This window comes from Leishmania mexicana, chromosome 19, assembly GCF_000234665.1.
Source record: "Leishmania mexicana MHOM/GT/2001/U1103 complete genome, chromosome 19".
Taxonomy (NCBI): domain Eukaryota; phylum Euglenozoa; class Kinetoplastea; order Trypanosomatida; family Trypanosomatidae; genus Leishmania; species Leishmania mexicana.
Window position 1 is genome coordinate 468,602 of NC_018323.1, and position 17,939 is coordinate 486,540.

General features: G+C 63.5%; 3 protein-coding genes across 3 annotated transcripts; all 3 read left to right on the top strand.

Annotated features, from left to right (window-relative positions):
- Window positions 1-639: 639 nt before the first annotated feature.
- LMXM_19_1140 (hypothetical protein, unknown function) lies at window positions 640-2,976 on the top strand (the record flags this gene model as incomplete). The annotated part of the gene is made up of 1 exon (XM_003874241.1): window positions 640-2,976. The coding sequence occupies one exon, from the start codon at window positions 640-642 to the stop codon at window positions 2,974-2,976; it is 2,337 nt and encodes a 778-aa protein (XP_003874290.1).
- Window positions 2,977-4,670: 1,694 nt separating this feature from the next.
- Window positions 4,671-12,638, top strand: LMXM_19_1150 (conserved hypothetical protein; the record flags this gene model as incomplete). The annotated part of the gene is made up of 1 exon (XM_003874242.1): window positions 4,671-12,638. The coding sequence occupies one exon, from the start codon at window positions 4,671-4,673 to the stop codon at window positions 12,636-12,638; it is 7,968 nt and encodes a 2,655-aa protein (XP_003874291.1).
- A 1,867-nt stretch (window positions 12,639-14,505) lies between these two features.
- On the top strand, window positions 14,506-15,615 carry LMXM_19_1160 (conserved hypothetical protein; the record flags this gene model as incomplete). The annotated part of the gene is made up of 1 exon (XM_003874243.1): window positions 14,506-15,615. One exon carries the CDS (start codon window positions 14,506-14,508, stop codon window positions 15,613-15,615), a length of 1,110 nt encoding a protein of 369 aa, XP_003874292.1.
- Window positions 15,616-17,939: the final 2,324 nt, after the last annotated feature.

The following is a 17,939-nucleotide window of genomic DNA, read 5'->3' on the forward strand; positions in this document are numbered from 1 at the left end:
CGAACTTTCTATCAGGGCGCGCAACGCTGACCAATCCACGTGACGCCACGCTGCACCTCTTCAGTGACTTCCCTTCCCCGCCCTATCTTCTTTCCTCGCCCTCTCCTCTTCCGTTCTTCTGCCGTGTGCCCTCTCTATACACATGCGCACGCGCATGCACGTTCACGTGCGCTCACCATCATCCGAACCCAAGTGCATGTCCCAGGTAGACGCCTTTGCTCGTGCTACTCCGCTACCCCGTATCTGCTCGCTGTCTCTCTCTCTCTCTCTGGTTGTTGTGCCCTGCTTGTGTGGGTGTGATCTTGTGCGCGTGTGCGTGTGTGGGTGTGGGTGTTGCTTTTGGAGAGAGGGGGACGGACGTGTCCTGTCGAACTCGCGCTTGACCTTCTCTCGTGTGCCTCGGCATCTCCGCCGCCTCTCCTCATTTTCTTTTCTGCCGTTGGAGAGGGGGTTTCGTGCTGTGTGGTTCCGTCTGCGAGGCGGCTTGTCTTGCTGCGCAAGGGCCCACCACACCACACCCAACACCTCTTGCTGCGGCGCCAGCCGAGCGGGGCCCACGAGGCGACGAAAGTGAACTGCAGCAGTCCCGCCAGCATCGCCCTCTTTACCCTGCTCGTGCCCAACCTTCGAGTCTGCCGGATGGAGCTGCAGACGCAGCCGCGCTTCTGTCCGCCGCACCCGCGCCCCTACACCGCCCCTTTGGTGTGGGTGTGCCTGGCATGCGGTCGGCTTGCCTCGTACGAGGCAGCTCCCCACTATTCGATGGACAACGTCGATGGCTTGGACAACTCTCTCCAAGGAACCTCCTCTGCCGCCAACGCCATGTCAAATGGATTCGGCGTCATCACGGCGCTCAGCGACCGCGAGGCAGCCGCCCACGCCTATTCGAGCCCACTTCCAAATACAACACAGCATCATTTCGGTCACCCGCAGTGCGGTAGCATCACTGGATCTACCGCAGCCGCTTCAGCTTCATCGGGGTCCTCACCGGCGACGTCAACGCCGCCTCGGCCGGAGCAACGACACTCCTGCGTGAACAGCTCACCAGACTCCTACCTGTCTCAGGCTGCCTCGTCCAGTCAAAGACAGCGTGAGCAGCAGCAACAGCAGCGGCGGCGTCCCTCGAGCGTGAGTCGGCGTGTAACGGGTGTCACCGCTGAGATCATCCACCCCGATAGTGTCGCTAGCGCTAGCGAAGGCGAGCTGGTCTCTGCCGAGCCCTCCGACCCTTGCGCGGGCGCACAGGCTTTCGGAGATGACGAGATCTTGGTCTGTGACGGCATCTCGCCAAGCCACTGCTGGCGCGCACCCACAACAGTCACCACACCCCGCAGGTCGCAGCTCCCCACGTCCCTGGGGAGCACCAGCAATGAAAGCAGCACCCTCGCCGTCACTCCATGTGAAACGGCTGTCGCTGCTCTCCCTCCGCTGTCGGCAATCTCTTCGCCCCTCTGGAGAGACGCGGGCGTCCATGACATAGGAAAGCTGTCGAGCACCGGGGCACGCTCCCGGCAGCAGGAAGACCATGCGTCGTGCTCCCTGACAGCGCTGCTCATGGAGGAGCACCTGGTCGGCAGTCGCGAGATGCGCTTTTGCCGTTGCTGCGGTGAGGTGCGGTGCGCTGAGATACGAAAGGTTACAGAGCTGCTGTCCTCGCCGCTGCCAGCAGGAGCGGCGGACAAGGTCCCGTACACGGACAAGGAGGGATACGAAACGATGGCGGTGGCGGCCCAAGCGACGGTGGAGTCGGAGCACGAGCATTGGAAGGTGAAATCGAGCCGCAGCTGCAGCAGTGCTGCCATTTGCCTGGACGGAGGCGCAAAAACCGTGTACGGCCCCTTCACCTCGCAGGCTCTCTACAGCAGCAACGAGTCGCAGCCGCTAGGCGTTTCGTCCCCCGCTGCCGAAAGTGGCTGCAAGCCACCCGAGACAGCGCAGGCGAAAGCTCGGGAGGAGATTCCCTCTGTCTACGCCGTGGCCCTCTCCGTCACGCGACTCCTGTCAAAGGTCAAGACCATGATGGTGGCGGCGCTTGGCAACTTTCATCCGCTCTCGCCGGCGCTGCCCAAGGCGTACTTCAGCCGTCATGGCCATGACGTTGGTGACAAGGCGGCAATACGCGGTTATGGAAACGGTGTCCTCGCCAGTGACGCGGCGCCGCGGTCGGCAAGCTCGATCGCGCGCCATCCACCGCGGGGCCAGGAAGTGTGTCGCCCGACCTACCCTCTGTACAACCCCAGCGAGGGGACAGGGACAAACAGTGACCACTGGAAGTCCCTCTCCGCCTCCACGGCGACGAGCAAGACGCCGCCACTGGCGTCCGTCTCGGCGGAGGAGTACACGCTCACGTGCTTGGCGTCGCTGCTCGGTGGCGGGGCAGTGGAGGACTTGAACGGCATCTCGCTGGACTCTAGTGCGCAGCCGAGCTGGGTCTTCACCGCACCGGACGAGGAGGAGATGTACAGGGCTGAAGACGACGACGAGGGCCTCATGATTCACCACCAGCGAGGAGGCGTGCAGAGCGACGAGGACGCCTGCGCAGGCGGCGCCGAAGACGCGCACACGTGCGTGCGAAGGCTTTACGATGACTCTACCTCCATGTCTAGCATCATGGGCTCCACGGCGGCCGCCGCTGCGACGAGGAGGATGCGCGCGTGCAAAGACAAGTGGAACTCGATTAGCGTCGCAGAAGCGCTGTGGCGCCTGGTGCTGCCGTCCTTCAGCGCCCCCTTTCTCTCGACGGCGTCAATGCCGTCGGCACCGCGTCGCGGGGCTGTGGAGTCGACTGCGAGCAGTACTTTGGTTACCAGCACGCGCCCCTACCGGGGTTTTCGCGGAGATGTCGAGGAGGCGGTTTGCCAGCTGGATGTGGCGCAGCTAGAGGTGGCGAAGCTGCGGCTGCAGCAAGTGCTGGCAGCTGTAATGGCGGAGCAGCTGCGGCGCGAGGGCCAGTCGAGGGGAGAGTACCCAACTTAGAGCGGACACGAAGCCTCTACATACCACTCGCCCTCGCATTGCGTGTCTGTATGCTGGTGTTCACCGCCTCCTCCTCCTCCCCCCTTTCAGTAGCTCATCCTGCTGCCACCCGCCCGCGCAGATGTGCACGTAAGCAAGGGTGTGCCCGACAAGGAGTGTGTGTGTGTGTGTGTGTACCCTGGGCGCCTATGCGTATCTTCATGTGTGCCGTCTTCGCACGGATCCCTGTTGCTTTACGGAGCGCGCGTAAAGTGTGCTGTGCTCGGCTTCCTCCGGCATCTGTTCAGAAACCACAAACGGAAACAAACAACGTCACGCCAAGCCAGAGATGTGCGCAGTTCGCTCCACAGTGTCAGTAGCCAACCACCAACCCGCCTCCCCCCCACACACACACACCCGCTGCGAGGCACAATGCCTCCACGGAAAGACGGCTCGGCCTGTTGTAGCTCTGTGACAACAAGACCGGCGACAACGGCGGAGGGGGACAGTCCTGTCGCACTCGAGAGTTGCGATGACGGCTACTTATGATGAACCAAAGGAGAGGGGACGGGAAGGGTGCACGTACACTCACCATGCACGCAGGCGCATCTGTCCTGCGCAGCTGCGGCCCAATGTCTACCTACGCCCGTACCGGATTTGAATGTACCTACCGATGCAACGGGGGAGAGGAGGGCGGGGGGTGGCGCCAGCACCAACATATGCGCGCGTGAAGCCAAGACGACGATGATCACTCTTGTGAGGGAGCACCTCTGCATGCCTTCCACTCCTTCTGCCTCATCTACCTTCTCTCTCTCGCTCTTTCTGTGGACTCGCGTCGCGCGACGTCGCTGTCCTGTCGCGGGCGGCACACGTCGCACACGGGGGGGAGCTCCTCCCTTGTCGGTTATGTATATTTTCTCGTGTGTGTGTGTGTGTGCGTGTGTGCGGTCGGTGCCTGCGCCTCTCCATGAATGAGAGTGCATCACCACCGTAGCGCAGTCACCGAAAGGACCGCAGACGTGAGCTGAAGACATCGTCGACGCCTTTATTCGCCAGCTTCCCGTTTCTTTCATTGTGTCACTGGTCATCTGTCGCTGCACCCTCCTCACCCCTCCCCCCTCCCCTTGCCTGCATCCCGTCCTCACGCACACACACGCACAGGCGCGGGTGCCTTCCTGTGCACACAGAAAAATAATAGCCACACAAGTGCGCAGAGGGAGAGACGGAGACCTCTATAGAGAGATAGACCTGCGCAGACTCGCGTCCACGCACATTTCGATTTATTGGCGCGTGTGTGTCCTGCGGGCCCAATCAAGCAAGCACTGCGCCTCAACCCTCATCGCACCGCAGTGCCCCGCCTTTTGTCTTTCACGCGTCGCGACGACGACGACAACAACAAGCAGAGCAGAGAGCATTCGGCCAAAAAGAAATACGCAACGTTCTCGCGGGAGAGCGCGGGTGTGCTGACTGGCCGTCTTGGCATTGTAGGCCAGAACTGCCACCCGACATCGACTGCCGCTCCCCCCCCCACCACCACAACCACCACCACCCTTCCTCGCCCTTTTATTCTCCCTGGCACCGCATCCGGTAGCATTGCATCACGCGCACGCGCTGGGCAGCGCACTTCGGGTCTTTTTCCGGTTTCTTCTTTGCTTCTGGCACGTTTCACGTGTATAGGTCTAACCCTGTGTGCCCGTGTTTGAGCATCGAAAAGGATGGCGGGGCTGCAGTCAGAGAACATCTCCATCAACTCCACGCGGCTGCCGGAGCAGAGCACGTCAGATAAGGATATCTGCGTGTTCTGCCTCCGCCGCGCCACCCCCTCCGCCTCCGACCCGCATGCGCCGCTCTTCCCCTTCTTCTCTCTCGTCGACTGCCGCCACTACGCATGCCAGCCGTGCGCGCTCGTCCACTGCGACAATGCTGGCCGACGCATCTTCTGCCCCAAGTGCCACTGCGTCTCTCGACTGGCGCAGTCGGGTCGGCGGCGCACGCGCAGCGCCGCAGCGGCCACCGACGCCGATGTAGACCGCGTATCCATCGACGACGGCGTGTCGTCCACCCGGTCTCGCCGCACCCGCACTGGCACGACGCCACACCGCAGTGCTCTAAAGGGTAAGAGCGGGACCTTGAAGCGGCGCGCCAGCTCGGTTCAGTTTCCGGCCAATCCAACGACATCCATCGTGCCTGGAGACGGCGTCAGCATCGCGAGCAGCGCAGTGGCGGTCCCATCAGAAGGCGACAGAGCCGGTGAGCAGCACGATCAGCGCAGGGCGTCGTCGCCCTTAACCCAGGAGGCCGTTGACGCGCTCCCGCTCGACCCAGTGGAAGCACGGCGTCGACGGACTCGCGAGCAGCAGCAGCAGCAGCAGCTCCGCTCCGCTGAAGCCGCGGCTAAGGCAGAGAAGGCAGTAGGCCTGTACGCTATCACAGCCGCGCCCCCGCCGAAGGTGGCGCCCCCTCCGCCATCTGCCTCCGCCGCCTCGGGCACCGCCACCAACGAAGGCTTCAAGAAAGCAAAGGACCGCTCGCGCTCGCAGCCGGTGCCGAAGCTCCCATACACAATCCTGGAACCGAAGGAGGAGTACCCGGTGCCCCCTCCGCTGGTGCTGCACACGGTAGAGGAGGAAGAGACACATGCCCCTGCCGCTACTGGCGACAAGGACCGGGACCCTAAACCAGTGCTACCCGCAGCAGCAGCCGCGGATGCGGCCGCTGCAGCAACGGCCGAAGAGGATGTGAAGGCAGAGAAGGGTGCATCGGCCTTGGCGTCTGCTTCGAAGACGTCGGTGCCGCCGCGGCAGAGGGAGGATGAAGTCAAGGTAGCCATGGCGGCATCTGCGGACAAGTCGCAGACAACTGGCGTGCTGCCGCCGCCCACCGACCCCGCCGAGGAGCTCGCGCGACCGCATCAGCTACTGGACGACTGCGAGAACACCGAGGCTGAGGAGCGCGGCGTCGTTCGAGACCTCGAGGCGCACGAGCGGGCCGCCCTGATGCAGCGGATGGAGGAGGAGGACACGGCCATTCGTGCGCGCCGAGGCCTGGTGCTGGAGTTTGATTCAACACCCATCCTGCCCCAGCAACAGCAGCCAACACTGCAGAACCAGCACCCGCATCACGATAACACCGGATCCATCTCCTTGGTCGACTTCTCCGACCAGGTCAGCGTCACCTCCGACGACGAGCTGTCGCAGCGGGCATCTGGGCACAAGTCGGCCACCCGCAGTAACAGTACAAGTCGTCGGCGACGTCGCACCTCTGTCAACGGCGCCTCAGAGCTGCGACCACAGCCGCATGAAAACATGGCTGGCGAACTAGACGCGAGGGTAGAGAAGGGTGGTCAGGCGACCGCTGCCGGCACTCCTGGCGATGCTCTCTCCAGTGCCGCGAAGTCCGTCGCAGGCTCGGGCTCGGCCGAGAACACGCTCTCGCCCATAAACGCCGCCCGCCAAGGCCGGGTCTCGGCAGGCGAGCAGGTCGACGATGGCGGCAAAGTCATCGCGGCCAGAGCGGCGGAGGCGGAGGCGGAGGCGGAGGCGGAGGCCAAAGCCAAGGAAGAAGCCGAAGCCGCTCGTGCAGCGGCGGAGGCCGAAGCGCATGCCGAAGTAATTCGAACTGCGGAAGAGGCCAGGGCTCTCGCAGAAGGGCAGGAAAGGGCACGGCAGCGGCAGTTGCAACGTGAAGCAGCCGAAGAAGCAGCCGAGCAGAAGCGGCAACAGCAGCGACAGGAAGAGGAGGTGGTGCGCCAACGCCAGCAGCACGAGGAGCGGGCGGCTTTTGCTTGTCAGGCTCTGCAAGACCGCGAGGAACTTGCGCGAGAGGCGCTGGAGCAGTCTGAGGCGGCCGTGCGTGAACACTACGAACGCGGCGCTGATGAGTGGCTAACAGCGGCGTTGCCGCATGAGCTGGTGGCGCAGCGGCTGGTCCGTGCGGCAGCGGAGCACAGGCTCCAGCAGGAGCGGCAGCAGGCGCAGTTGGCCGCGGAAGAAGGCCTCAACCGAGACGAAGTGGAGGAGGCGGAGGCTAACGCGTGGTCTTGGCTGCTCTCCGGTGCCCGCGTTGACCGTGTGCTGGCGGCGACCGAGGAGGGCGACCGCGTGCAGCGAGAGTACGAAGAGCTGCGTTTGGAGCGGCTTCAGCTGCAGCTCCGTGAAGACACGGCAGAGCTTGTTCACGAAGAGGCGCACGGTCGAGCCTCATTTATCGAGTACGAGGCTGCAACGCGCAGTCTCCTGCGGAGCCACCACGCGGTGCAGCGGCAGGCGCTTGCGGAGGGCGAGCGGCAGCAGGAGGCCGAATTTTTTAAAAAGGCGGCGGCGCGCCGAGAGGCAGCACTCCGCCAGCGCTTTCAGTGGGAACTCGATGAGTTGGATGTGGAGGAGGTCGGCGGCCGCGCGATGCTGCGTGAGGTGGAGAGGGAGGAGCGGCGAACGGCGCACCTCATGTTCCTGCAAGCACTGGCGTCGATTCGGCGCAAGGAGGTGTTGGCGCAGCACGCGGCTGCCGTTGCAGACGAGCCTGGTGGCTCCTCTGTGTTGTCCGAGGCGCCAACGATGATTGCTGCACAGACGCACCGTCGAGTGCAGCAGCGGCAGACGGATGCCGCTTTTCCGCTGATGATTGAAGAGGACGGAGACGGTGCCGACGCCGCCGCCGCTGATATGGCCGGAGCGGCGACGCCGCCGCAGCTCCGCACTCCGCTCATTACGGCGAAGGAGCTGGCGGAGCTGCGCGCGCGCGAAGCTTCGTACGCCGCTGAGCTGCAGGTCGCCTTGGAACGCCTGCGGGAAGCTGAGCGGCGTGTTGCGGAGGAGGCGGCCATCCGTGCGCAAGCGGAACAGGAGCGCCAAGCGGCGCACGCTGAGTCGCAGCGCCTCGTACGGGAAGCCGAGCAGCGGGCCGAGCAGCGCATCCACGAAGCACGCGATGCGGCAGAGCAGCTGCTGCAGGCGCAGCTTGCCGACTTGCGCGATGAGGCGGTCCGCCGTGCTGAGCACGCGGCAGTCATGCAGGCCCTCGCTGAGGAAGAGCAGCGAGCGGTCTTAGAGGCGAAGCTGCAGGCTGCGCAGCGTCAGTTGGACGAGGCGCAGCAGCGGGCACAGGAGGAGGTGCGTCGCGCGCGCGCAGACGCGGCGGAGATGGCAGCCGCGGACGCCGCCCGTGCGGCCCGCGAAGCCCAGCGCCGCGACGAAGAGTGGCAAGAACGGTGCCGCGCGGAACACCTCCTGCGGCTAGCTGAGCAGGAGCGTGAAAAGGAGGAAGCGGTCCGTCGCCTTGCCGAAATCGAGGCGCGCGCCGCAGAGGCGGTGCGACTGGCGCGCGAGGAAGCTGCACGGACCACAGCGGAGGCGCAGGAGCGGCTGGGGGAAATGGAGCGGAGGCAGCAAGCGCGGGAGGCGGAGGTGCAGTCCGCGGCGCAGCGCGTGCGTAGTGCACGGGACAGCCTGCGTGCGTTCGACTCGAGCGCTCAATCATCGCGGTACGCGACCCCATTCAGAGCGGTGGTACCAGGGCAGAGACGGCCAACAAGCAGCAGCAGCCATAGGGCGCCAAGCCTCGTCGCAGTCTCCTCCGCCCACGCCACCCACACGGCGGGATCTGTGGCAGCGCAAGCGTCTGTGCACACTCCCCTGCAAACCCCGCCGCTGGTTCCGTCCTCGTCCCGCACATCCTCGGCGATGCGCCGTCAGCCGTCGGCGCAGTCACCGACGCCGCACGTTGCCGCAAGGGCACCAGCAGCAGGGACGGCAGCATCCTTCGCCCCATCTGACACGACACCCCCAAGGGTGATTATCAGCTCACAGCACACACCTCTCTCTCCGGCAGTCGCACCGGGCCTCGGGCGCAGCGGAGCTGCCGTGCCGTCGTCCTCCGCGTCCGCTGCCGGCGCCACCAGCCTTGCCGCGATGGACCCGGCGGATATCATTCGCGCCGCCATCCGCTCTGCCGTGCAGGAAATCGTCGAGGCGCAGCAACGGACCCAAACACTGCAGGATCGCGCCGAGCAGAACGTCGAGCTCAGCGAGCGCCGCTATCACCGCCGCCAAAGCGATCGCCTGCGTGCCGAACGCGACGTCGCGGTCATCGAGTCCTCTTACGCTGCGAGTGAAGTGGACGAGAGCGAGGCGCGGCACCAGCGCCGGTGGGCATGGTCCCAGCAACCGCAGCAGCGGACCCGGCACCGCCAGCCGGTGCGCGGCGACGAGCGCGACAGCCGCATCGCGGCCTCGCGCATGTCAGAGGAGCGCCTGCAGTCGGCTCGCTCCTCTCGAGGCGACTACGCACAAGAGGTGAGCGAAAGCCCGTGGACGCGCAGCTCGTCCTCGCCTGCATTACACCTGTCACCGGCAGGCGCACCACTGTCAACCGCAGCCCCTGTCGCCGCAGCCCGCTCGGTAAGCAGCAACACGTTGCCCAGCACGTCGTCTGTGTACTTCGACAACAGCTACCGGCCCTCGGCGGCCGCACTCGGGGCGGCGCACCAGCGTTACGGGCGCAACGGGTGCGATTACGCCGCCGTCCCGCAGCAGCAGCAGCAGCGCCTGGCATCCTTTGCGCCATACAGCTCGGCGTCTCGAGTTCTCTTCGCACCTCGTGTGGTGCATCAGGCCCGCGAGGCGTGGGCTGCCGAGGACGGCGAGTTCAGCTACGCACAGCGCATGCATCTCGGGGTCGGTGCGCACGCCTACTCGCACGTCGCCTTTCAGCAGCAACAGCGGTACGCCACTGGAGCCCCTCAGCCTCTTCCTCGACAGCCGCTTCTTCAGACCGTCGGCGTCACCGCGGCAGTCCCTTCCGTGGCGCACGCCTACAACGAGCCAGAGCCGCTCCCGCCAGCGCCGGCGGCGATGGAATACTCGCCGCCGCCTCGCCGTAGCACCACACGCGCCGCAGCAGAGGCGGTGCCACAGCAACAGCATCAGCCCGCAGGTGCAGACTCTAACGTGGATTGTGGTGGCGGCATCGGCGCACTTCCGGAGCCAAGCCGCATGTGTCCACGCTGCTACCGCACAGACACCACCTCCCCATGCTGGCGTTGCGGCGAGATGATCTGCAGGCACTGCGGGTTACCGCCCGGCTCAGCGCGGAAGCTGTGCTGCACCGCGCACCACCGCGCGCAGCTGCGTGAATTTACGCGGCGCAAGACCTACGAGAGCGGCAAGGCGGCCACCGCCGTCGGAGCTGGCAAGGTGCCGTCGCCCCCGCCGCCTCAGCAGCAGCAACAGCGTCTTCGCGGAGAGCAGCAGGTGCAGACTTCCTTTGCTTCCTCAACAGCCAGCGCTCGAACCCACGATGCTGCGCACTTTGCAGATGAGCCGGCAGTCCGGCTCGACGTGGGCACGTCACCGCTCACAAGCATGTCGCCACCGCCCATGATATCCCCGTCGGCGTACCGGGTACCGGAGCAGCGTGAGCGGCAGCAACAGCTACCACAAGCGCAGCCACACTACCCTACTGGTTACCAAGCCTTCACGATGGCGGGGCCGGCGGCACCGCCACAGCAGCCAATATATTCGCCAGGCTACCATCCAGCCGCAGCGGCGTACCCCTACGCGTACTCACACCCAACGCCGCAGCCGCATCAGTTGCCGCCCCACCAGCTGCCATTCTACGCCGACAGCGAGAGACCCCATACGATGCGGCCACCGCTGGACCCGTATGTGCAGCCATTCGGCCAGCCGCAGCCCTATGCTCCATTCGGTTACTCGGTTCGTGCCGCGACGGCTGCGCTGGGGAGCGCTACGACTGCCGCTGACTTTGCAGCACCTATCACTGTGCCCGAGGCGCAGCGACAGCAGGGGACGGCAGTCGTGGCAGCAGAGGCTTTGGCAGCACATGAACTGTCTCCGCCCGCGAGCCGAGCGGCGGCTTTCAGTGTCGTCGCCATGCCTCATGCTTTGCCTGCAGGGCTAACCCAGTCACCGCCACCACCCTCGGCACTGCCTCCGTCGCAGCAGGAAGAAGCACGTGAGGTCATGGCTCTTCGTGACGCTGAGGGCGGCGCCATGGCTGAGGCAACGGCACCCGCAGCGGCAGCTGTGAATGGCACACCGGATGCGCAAGTGCAGCGGCATCCGCCTGCGTCGACGCGGGACCATGAGGACCGCGCAAATGTGGAGGCGAAGCAGCCAGCGGCGGCTGAAAACCTTACCTTGCCGAACGCGACCGTAGCTGCAGCTGTAGCCGGATCGGCGGCAGCAGACGCAAGTCTGCCCGGTAGCGCACCGGAGAAGCAGGGCGGTACGACTACACACGGGGATGCTGGGTCGACCCCGGATGGCGGCGCGGCGGCGGCGGCGGCGGTTCTTGAGGAGCCCAAGACGGAGCGAAAGAAGACATTCCCGGCATTTTTCGTGTCGCTCGGCGACGGCGGCGACGCTGCGGAGCCGCGCCGGCCGAAGCCTCCGACGCCGCGGAACTTTGTGCCAAGCCAGTTGGTGCCGCCGCCGCCGCCGAGGAAGCAGCAGCGGAGGACCTTACCGTATGGTATGCTACTCACGTCGCAGAACCGCAATGGTTGGCAGTCGGCGCATCGCCAGCATCAGTCCCGCAAACTCTCTCCGCTTCACGCCCACGAAATGAACTGCGCACGTAATAGTCGCAAGAGCGTCAGCCCCTGTCGTGGCTTTGGGGCGCAGCGCCGCCAGCGGCACACGTCCCCCAGCCCGTACGAGCAAGCCCCAAAGGTCAGCGGCGCAAGAGATGGACCGAGGAAGACGCCGTCCCACCCGCCATCGAAGCAGCCGCAGCGGCCGCATGTCCATGCTAACGACACGGTAGCCTCCATGACGAAGTCCATTAAGTCCTACATCAAGTCCCTCTCTCCCATGGTTGTGGTGGATGAGTCCGGCGCTGCGGTCGTGTACGAGGACGTACACAAGGTGGAGTCGAACAACCCCTGGATGCAGCAGCAGCCGCAGCAGCGACCACAGGAGTGGAGCGCCACCGCCACCCCAGCTGCCCATGACATCTACCTCCGTAGCGGCGGCGTCAGAGGCGTTGTGGCCGAAGCAGAGCGCAACCACCCTGAGTCGAGCCATGATCAGAGCAAGGCGGGCCTCTATTACGTCGACGCACCATCGCAACCGCATGATTCCTTGTCGCACCAGCACCAGCACCAGCGCTCGTCCCACAGTGACTCCTACTACCCGTACTTCACGTCCTCCGGTGCGACAAGTGAGACGCAGTCTCAGCCTCCTCAGCAACAGCTGCAGCAGCACCTGTACGCGCCACCACAGTCGCACATACCAGCTCAAACCTCCTATGCTGCCCCGTTCGTGGATCGCCGTGTGCCGACGCTTGCAGAGCTCGAGAAACGCCTGCAGCAGCTGCGGATCGTGGACGAGTACGAGGCTGCTCAGTACCATCGGCGTCAAGCGCAGCACGCGCACCACCAACAGCAGCAGCGCATTCACGTGCTTCTTCACACCCCCGGAGCAGTGGCTGTGGGCGGCAACACCGGGGCGTTCGTGACGGCATCCTCGTGTGCCGCTCGTGAACTAGTACAGCCGCAACAGCGACGCCACAACAGCGCAACAGGGGGGCACCCGCAGCAGCGCACAGTGTCGCCGCCGTGGCGAACGGACCTTAACTCGAGTCCGGTGCGACCGCGGTGGGACATCAGTCAGCCTCGCTCACCCATCTATCACCCGGCGCCAGCAACGATGACTGGAAATTGAAAGTCGGCGAGTCAGCCTGTGCACATGTATCGGTGTGAAGGTCGCGGCCGACGATGGTGCTGATACCGCCATGTGAGAGCGTTGCCCAGTTAGGTCGTCGCGGGTGCGCTCCTCCCCCCCCCCCTCTCTTTTGCCGTAGCGTGCGCTAGACACCGTCCCTTTGTTGCGTTTCTGCTTAGTGTTTGGCTACTCAATGCTTTACTGGTTGACGTGACCGGGGCCGCACGCTGCAGCTCGCTCGCGCAATGTTTCCCCTTCCCTTCCGTGCGTCTCCTCCCTCTCCTCCGCCAGTTGTGTGGGCATCCCTCCTCGTGTGTGTGTGTATGTGTGGTTGGGGTACACGTGGATGACGCTCTCGATCCATCGAATCGCGCGAAGACAAAAAGCATGCAGGTGGATGCCCCGGTCCTCCCCCTTTCCGTGTCGCTCTCCCTTCTCTCTCCTGTTCTTTTTACATTTGCCTCGATGTCGGATTTCTTGTTTCCCTTTTTGGCTTCGTTTTTTCTCCGGCGCGCTGCGTCTCCCCCTCCCCCGCCCACAGCGAAGCGCATTAGATGACACCGCACGACAGGAACACGCAAGCACGTTCACGTCGTGGCATGCGTGTTTCTCCGCACACACACACACACGAGGAGGGGGGAGGGGGAAACCATCGGGGGCAGGGAGTTGAGCACTGCTTCACCCAATCACCCATGCACCCTCCCTCCCTCCCCCCTCTCTCTCGTCGCACCACTTTCTTTTGCTTTTTTATTCTCTTTTCCTTTTCGCCATAGACAAGTTTACATGTGTGATGTTAACCCGGCATTCCAACAGGGGGCATGGATGGACGGACAACGATCGCGGCTTTGACGCGAAGCTGGTGAAATGGTGCGACCACCGTGGGCACCACCAATCACCACCACGCGCCTCAACGTCAGCGACGGACGATTTTTTTTTGTTGTTCGGTGTGTGTACGTGTACGTGTATGTGTGTCTGTATTAGGCATGTGGGGGTAGGTGCACGTCAGCCGTGATGATGGCAGGGTGACCAGCCGAAAGGATGCTGGTGGGCGTGCCTGTTGTTGTTTCGGTCGCTTTCTGTTGTTCTGGTGTTGTGACCTTCCTGTCTCTCGTTTCTTTTTCTGCCCTTTCCCTTCCTCCTCTTCCCTCCCCCAACGAGACCCGCCACCGCCACTGCCGCCCGGTGATGCCCCACTCTCCCCCCCCTCTCCCCCTCTCGAATGATAGAGCTGATAGCGCTGTGAGGCGGACGTACGCGACGGCGTCTCGAGAGTCGCGCGCACGCTCATGTGTGTGTGTGTGTGTGTCTAAGCAAGCTACTCTCGGTTGTGTTGTGAAATAGGTGGGTGCAGAGTCTCCCCCCTCCCCTTTACTGCTCTTCACGCGAGCTCGAGGGCCACTGTTCCACCATGAAGAGCATCACCAGCAGCAGCAGCAGCACCTGGTCCCCATCCACGGAGGGAGAGACGCGTGTGAATCGCCGAGATCGGTGTTTCCTCACACGCCTCCCTCTCTCCCTTTCTTTCACACACACACACACACACAGCGCATCCCTGTGGCGCTCCCTGCTGCTCATGTGATCTGCCATGCCGTGCACCGCGCTCCCACCCCCTTCTATTGTCCATTGCTGCATCTCTGGCGTACGCCCACGTGTCGACTCAGCAGTCTTCCTTCTCCCCTCGCCCTCTCCCCCTCCCCCTCCCCTGGTGAATCCCTCACCACACATCAGATCACGCAAGCGTTTCCGTTTTCTTCTCCCTCTCTCTCGAACACACACATACACGTACATACGTAGGTACGCCCCAAGGTCAAGGACAGCACCCCGCCCCCCCCCCTCTCTCTCTCCCCCCTCCCACCTCCGCGCAACCATGACCGCCCTCATCACGAAGCAACGGTACAACTGGATGGGGTACGATGGCATCGAGTCGGTGGAATGCGATACGGCCCTCCTGCGCTCCGATAACGGACCGGCGAATAACTACAACTACATGCATCGCCAGCAAGTGACTATGGAGCTGAAGGAGCGCCTCTACCGTGTCAAGCGTGACCTCGGCCTCATCCCCGAGGAGGAGCTGCGCGCTGAGCAGGAGGCCATCGAGCGCCGTCGCATGGAGAAGCAGCGTCGTGAAGAAGAAGAGCGCATGCGCAAGGAGGCTGAGGAGGTCGCCCTTGCCGAGGAGATGGAGCGCCGGCGTCTGGAGGCGGAAGAGGCGGAAGAAGTCGAGGAGAGGGCCAGCATCCAGGATGCCGCGGCCCAATCAAATGACGATCGCAAGCGCTATATGGACGACAGCGACGAGGATAGCGACGGGGGGGACGGCACCGATGAACAGAGTGCCATCCTCGTAGCTATGCTCCGCACGCAGGAGGAAATCAACAGCGCCGTCAGGGGCTTTACCCAGGGTACCCGTATGATGCTCGCCTCCTCTGGCAGCGGCTACGTCAGCTACCTCGACGGGAGCGTACACTTCACAATCGCCAATGTCGAGATGTACAACGCCGCCAAGCGGGAGAAGGTGATGGAGGCCCTGGCCGGCACCAACGTTTCCGTGCCTACCGCCGAGGAGTACTCGCTGGGGGAGGTGCGGCAGGCGATCGAGGCCCGCGACATGGCGCGTAAGAAGCTGGACGTCATCCGCGCTTTCCAGGACCTCACGTACACGGCGCGCATCCGCACGACCGAGAAGGACGCTTACGACACCCCGTTGCAGCAAGTGACGGAGGAAGACGGTGACATGTCTGCCCTGGTCGCCAACTGCGAGGACACGAAGCGGTTTGCTGAGAGTGTGCGCAAGGCGTACAACGCGAAGGCTGCGGCGAGCGGCCATGCCCTCTCGTGTGCGCTCTGCATGTGCCCCGTCGCTGCCGACCAGGCAAGTACACCCCAGGCCCAGGCCACTGTTGGGGATGAGATGGACAACGCAGAAGACGGGGTGCCGAAGAACACTGGCAACAAGTCGCCCACGTCGGCGCCGTAGGGCGCTGATGCTGGTCTCGTCGCTGCCGCACCCAGTGGCGCGGAGCAGGCGTGATAGGAATAGGAGAAGGGGCCCCAAGAAGGTCACGCACACGGCAACCGATGATGCGCTTCTCGTGTGAGACCGAGGGACGTGGAATGAGCAGCAAGATATACATAGTCGTGCACATGTCCACGCCGATAGACGCACCGTGGGACAGCAGGTGGGTCGGAGAGGATGGCCTGAGAGTGTGGTGTGAGGCGTGTATGAAAAGTAGCTGCAGCATGCACACACGACCACGTACCTCACGCGCGCATACGCGTCTGTGTCGCCTTGTGACCTTTCCCTCCCACAGGAGTTCAGCTCACCACTCCACTTGCAGGGCGCATGTGCCTTCATGACCGCAGCCCCCTAATGTAAAATGCACTCACCCCACCTCAGCTCTATGCGCGACGGTGGGCAACTGTGCGGAAGTGCATGGGTATGCGTGGTGACACGCTCGCTCGCGACTGTCGTGGCGGTCATTGCCCTTGTTATGTGTCGCTGCCGCTGCCGGTCGCATCTCGTGACGGGAGGAAGCGCATGCATGCGCGAGCGCACACGTTACCCGTGCAACCTGCGCGGTGCCTGCCCTCTTCGTTCTTTTGCCCCCCATCCCCCTTCGCTTGCACCCTTTTGCTCCCCTTCCATCGTGTGTCATGTGCGCGCGTCTGTGCTGCCTCGCGGCGCTCCAGCAGCAGAGGTGACGGTGCAGCAAAACGCCGCTGCGGCAAGGCACAGGCGCGTCGCGATGCACAGAGAGGAGCGGGAGCGACCCAGAGAACGTCCCACCCCGAGACGCGTCCACAACCGTGAGGGAGGGGGGGACGGCACTCCTTCACCCATGAACGTGGCGGAGGCAGCAGGAAACCGCCCGACAGTGTAACGAGGGCCACAGCGGGAAAACCAACCGCGACAGCACGCAAGCGAGGAACTGGCAGTGGTGCGGGCACCCCTTGTGTGTGTGTGTGTGTGTCTTACCTTTTTTTACATTTTTATATATCTGTTATCTTCGCCGATTCCAGGAAACCGACAGCGGAAAGCGGAAGCGAACCATATTCCGAAAATGGGGACCTGTCAACACGCGTGTATCGCTCACAACCACTGCGCGCACACCCACACGCACACACCACACACACTTTTCAATTTTATCTTCTCCCCTCTCCCCTCCCCCACCTGTACGTCCTCCTCCCCCCCCCTCGTCATCTTCATGTTTCTTTCCTTCTCTGTACGCTTGTCTCGTGTGTGTGTGTGTGTGCGTGTGCGTGTGTGTGTGTGTGTGTGTGTGGGTGTGTGTGCGTGTGTGTGTGCGCGGTGGTCTCGGTGATTACGTCCATGTTTGTTTTTCCGCGACCCCCACAATTCGAAGAGTAGAAGTGGGGAGGGGGGCACAAGTCCTCATCGTGCATGTCTCTGCTCTCGTCTAACGTGATCGAGCGAGCCTGTGCACGCGCACGTGTGCATCCTCCACTTTTTCTATGTCTTCCGCATCGCTTTATATCGGCTTCTCGTAGGACAGAATGCACTCGAAGGGCCAAGCAAAATGCAACCAGAGAACGCATGCGGCCATCCCGGTCGCTGGCGCGGCGTGCCGGCTCGCTCTTCTCTGTAGCAAAATCAAGGAGAGGCAGCGACGATGGTGTGCGGAGAGACGGACAGGGAAAGAGAGGGTGCTAGAAGACGTGAGAGCGAGAGAAGAGGAGGGGGCGAGCAGGTCGTTGCTCCCCCTCACCCCATCCCCACCATTGGATGTTGCGCCTCTCTCCACGACTTCTCCTTCCTCATGCATGACGGCCCCCCCTCCCGCGGTGCAAAGTTGATGGCAACGTCACCGCATACGGCACACATCCTTTTTCGCTCGCTCTCGCACCCTTGCCTTCACCCTCCTTGCTTCCCCCCTGTCGCTCGCTCGCTCTCTTCGGTGACCCCGTTTGTGCCCTCCGGTCGACTGTCTCGGACGGCCCTCGCACCACCTCTTCCCCACCCCACCCCATGGCACTCCTGGGGGGTAGGACACATCCGTGCACGCATGCGTGCATCCATCGCTCCACCGGGTCATGCGAGGCGGCTCAGACAGCAACACGTCTTATGCAGCTGTGCGCGATAGGGAAGCAAGCGAGGCGTGGGAATTTGAAAGTGAGGGCACGCCCTTTTTTTGGCAGGTATCTGAGCGCAAGCGTGTCATCGACAGGCGAAAGGCAGCTGATGAGTGAGGAAGGAGTAGGGGGAGGGGAGGCGTCACGTCGCGACCCTCGCCAGCTCACGCTATATCATTTCCTCTCCTCCTCCACACCTTTTTCTTCTTC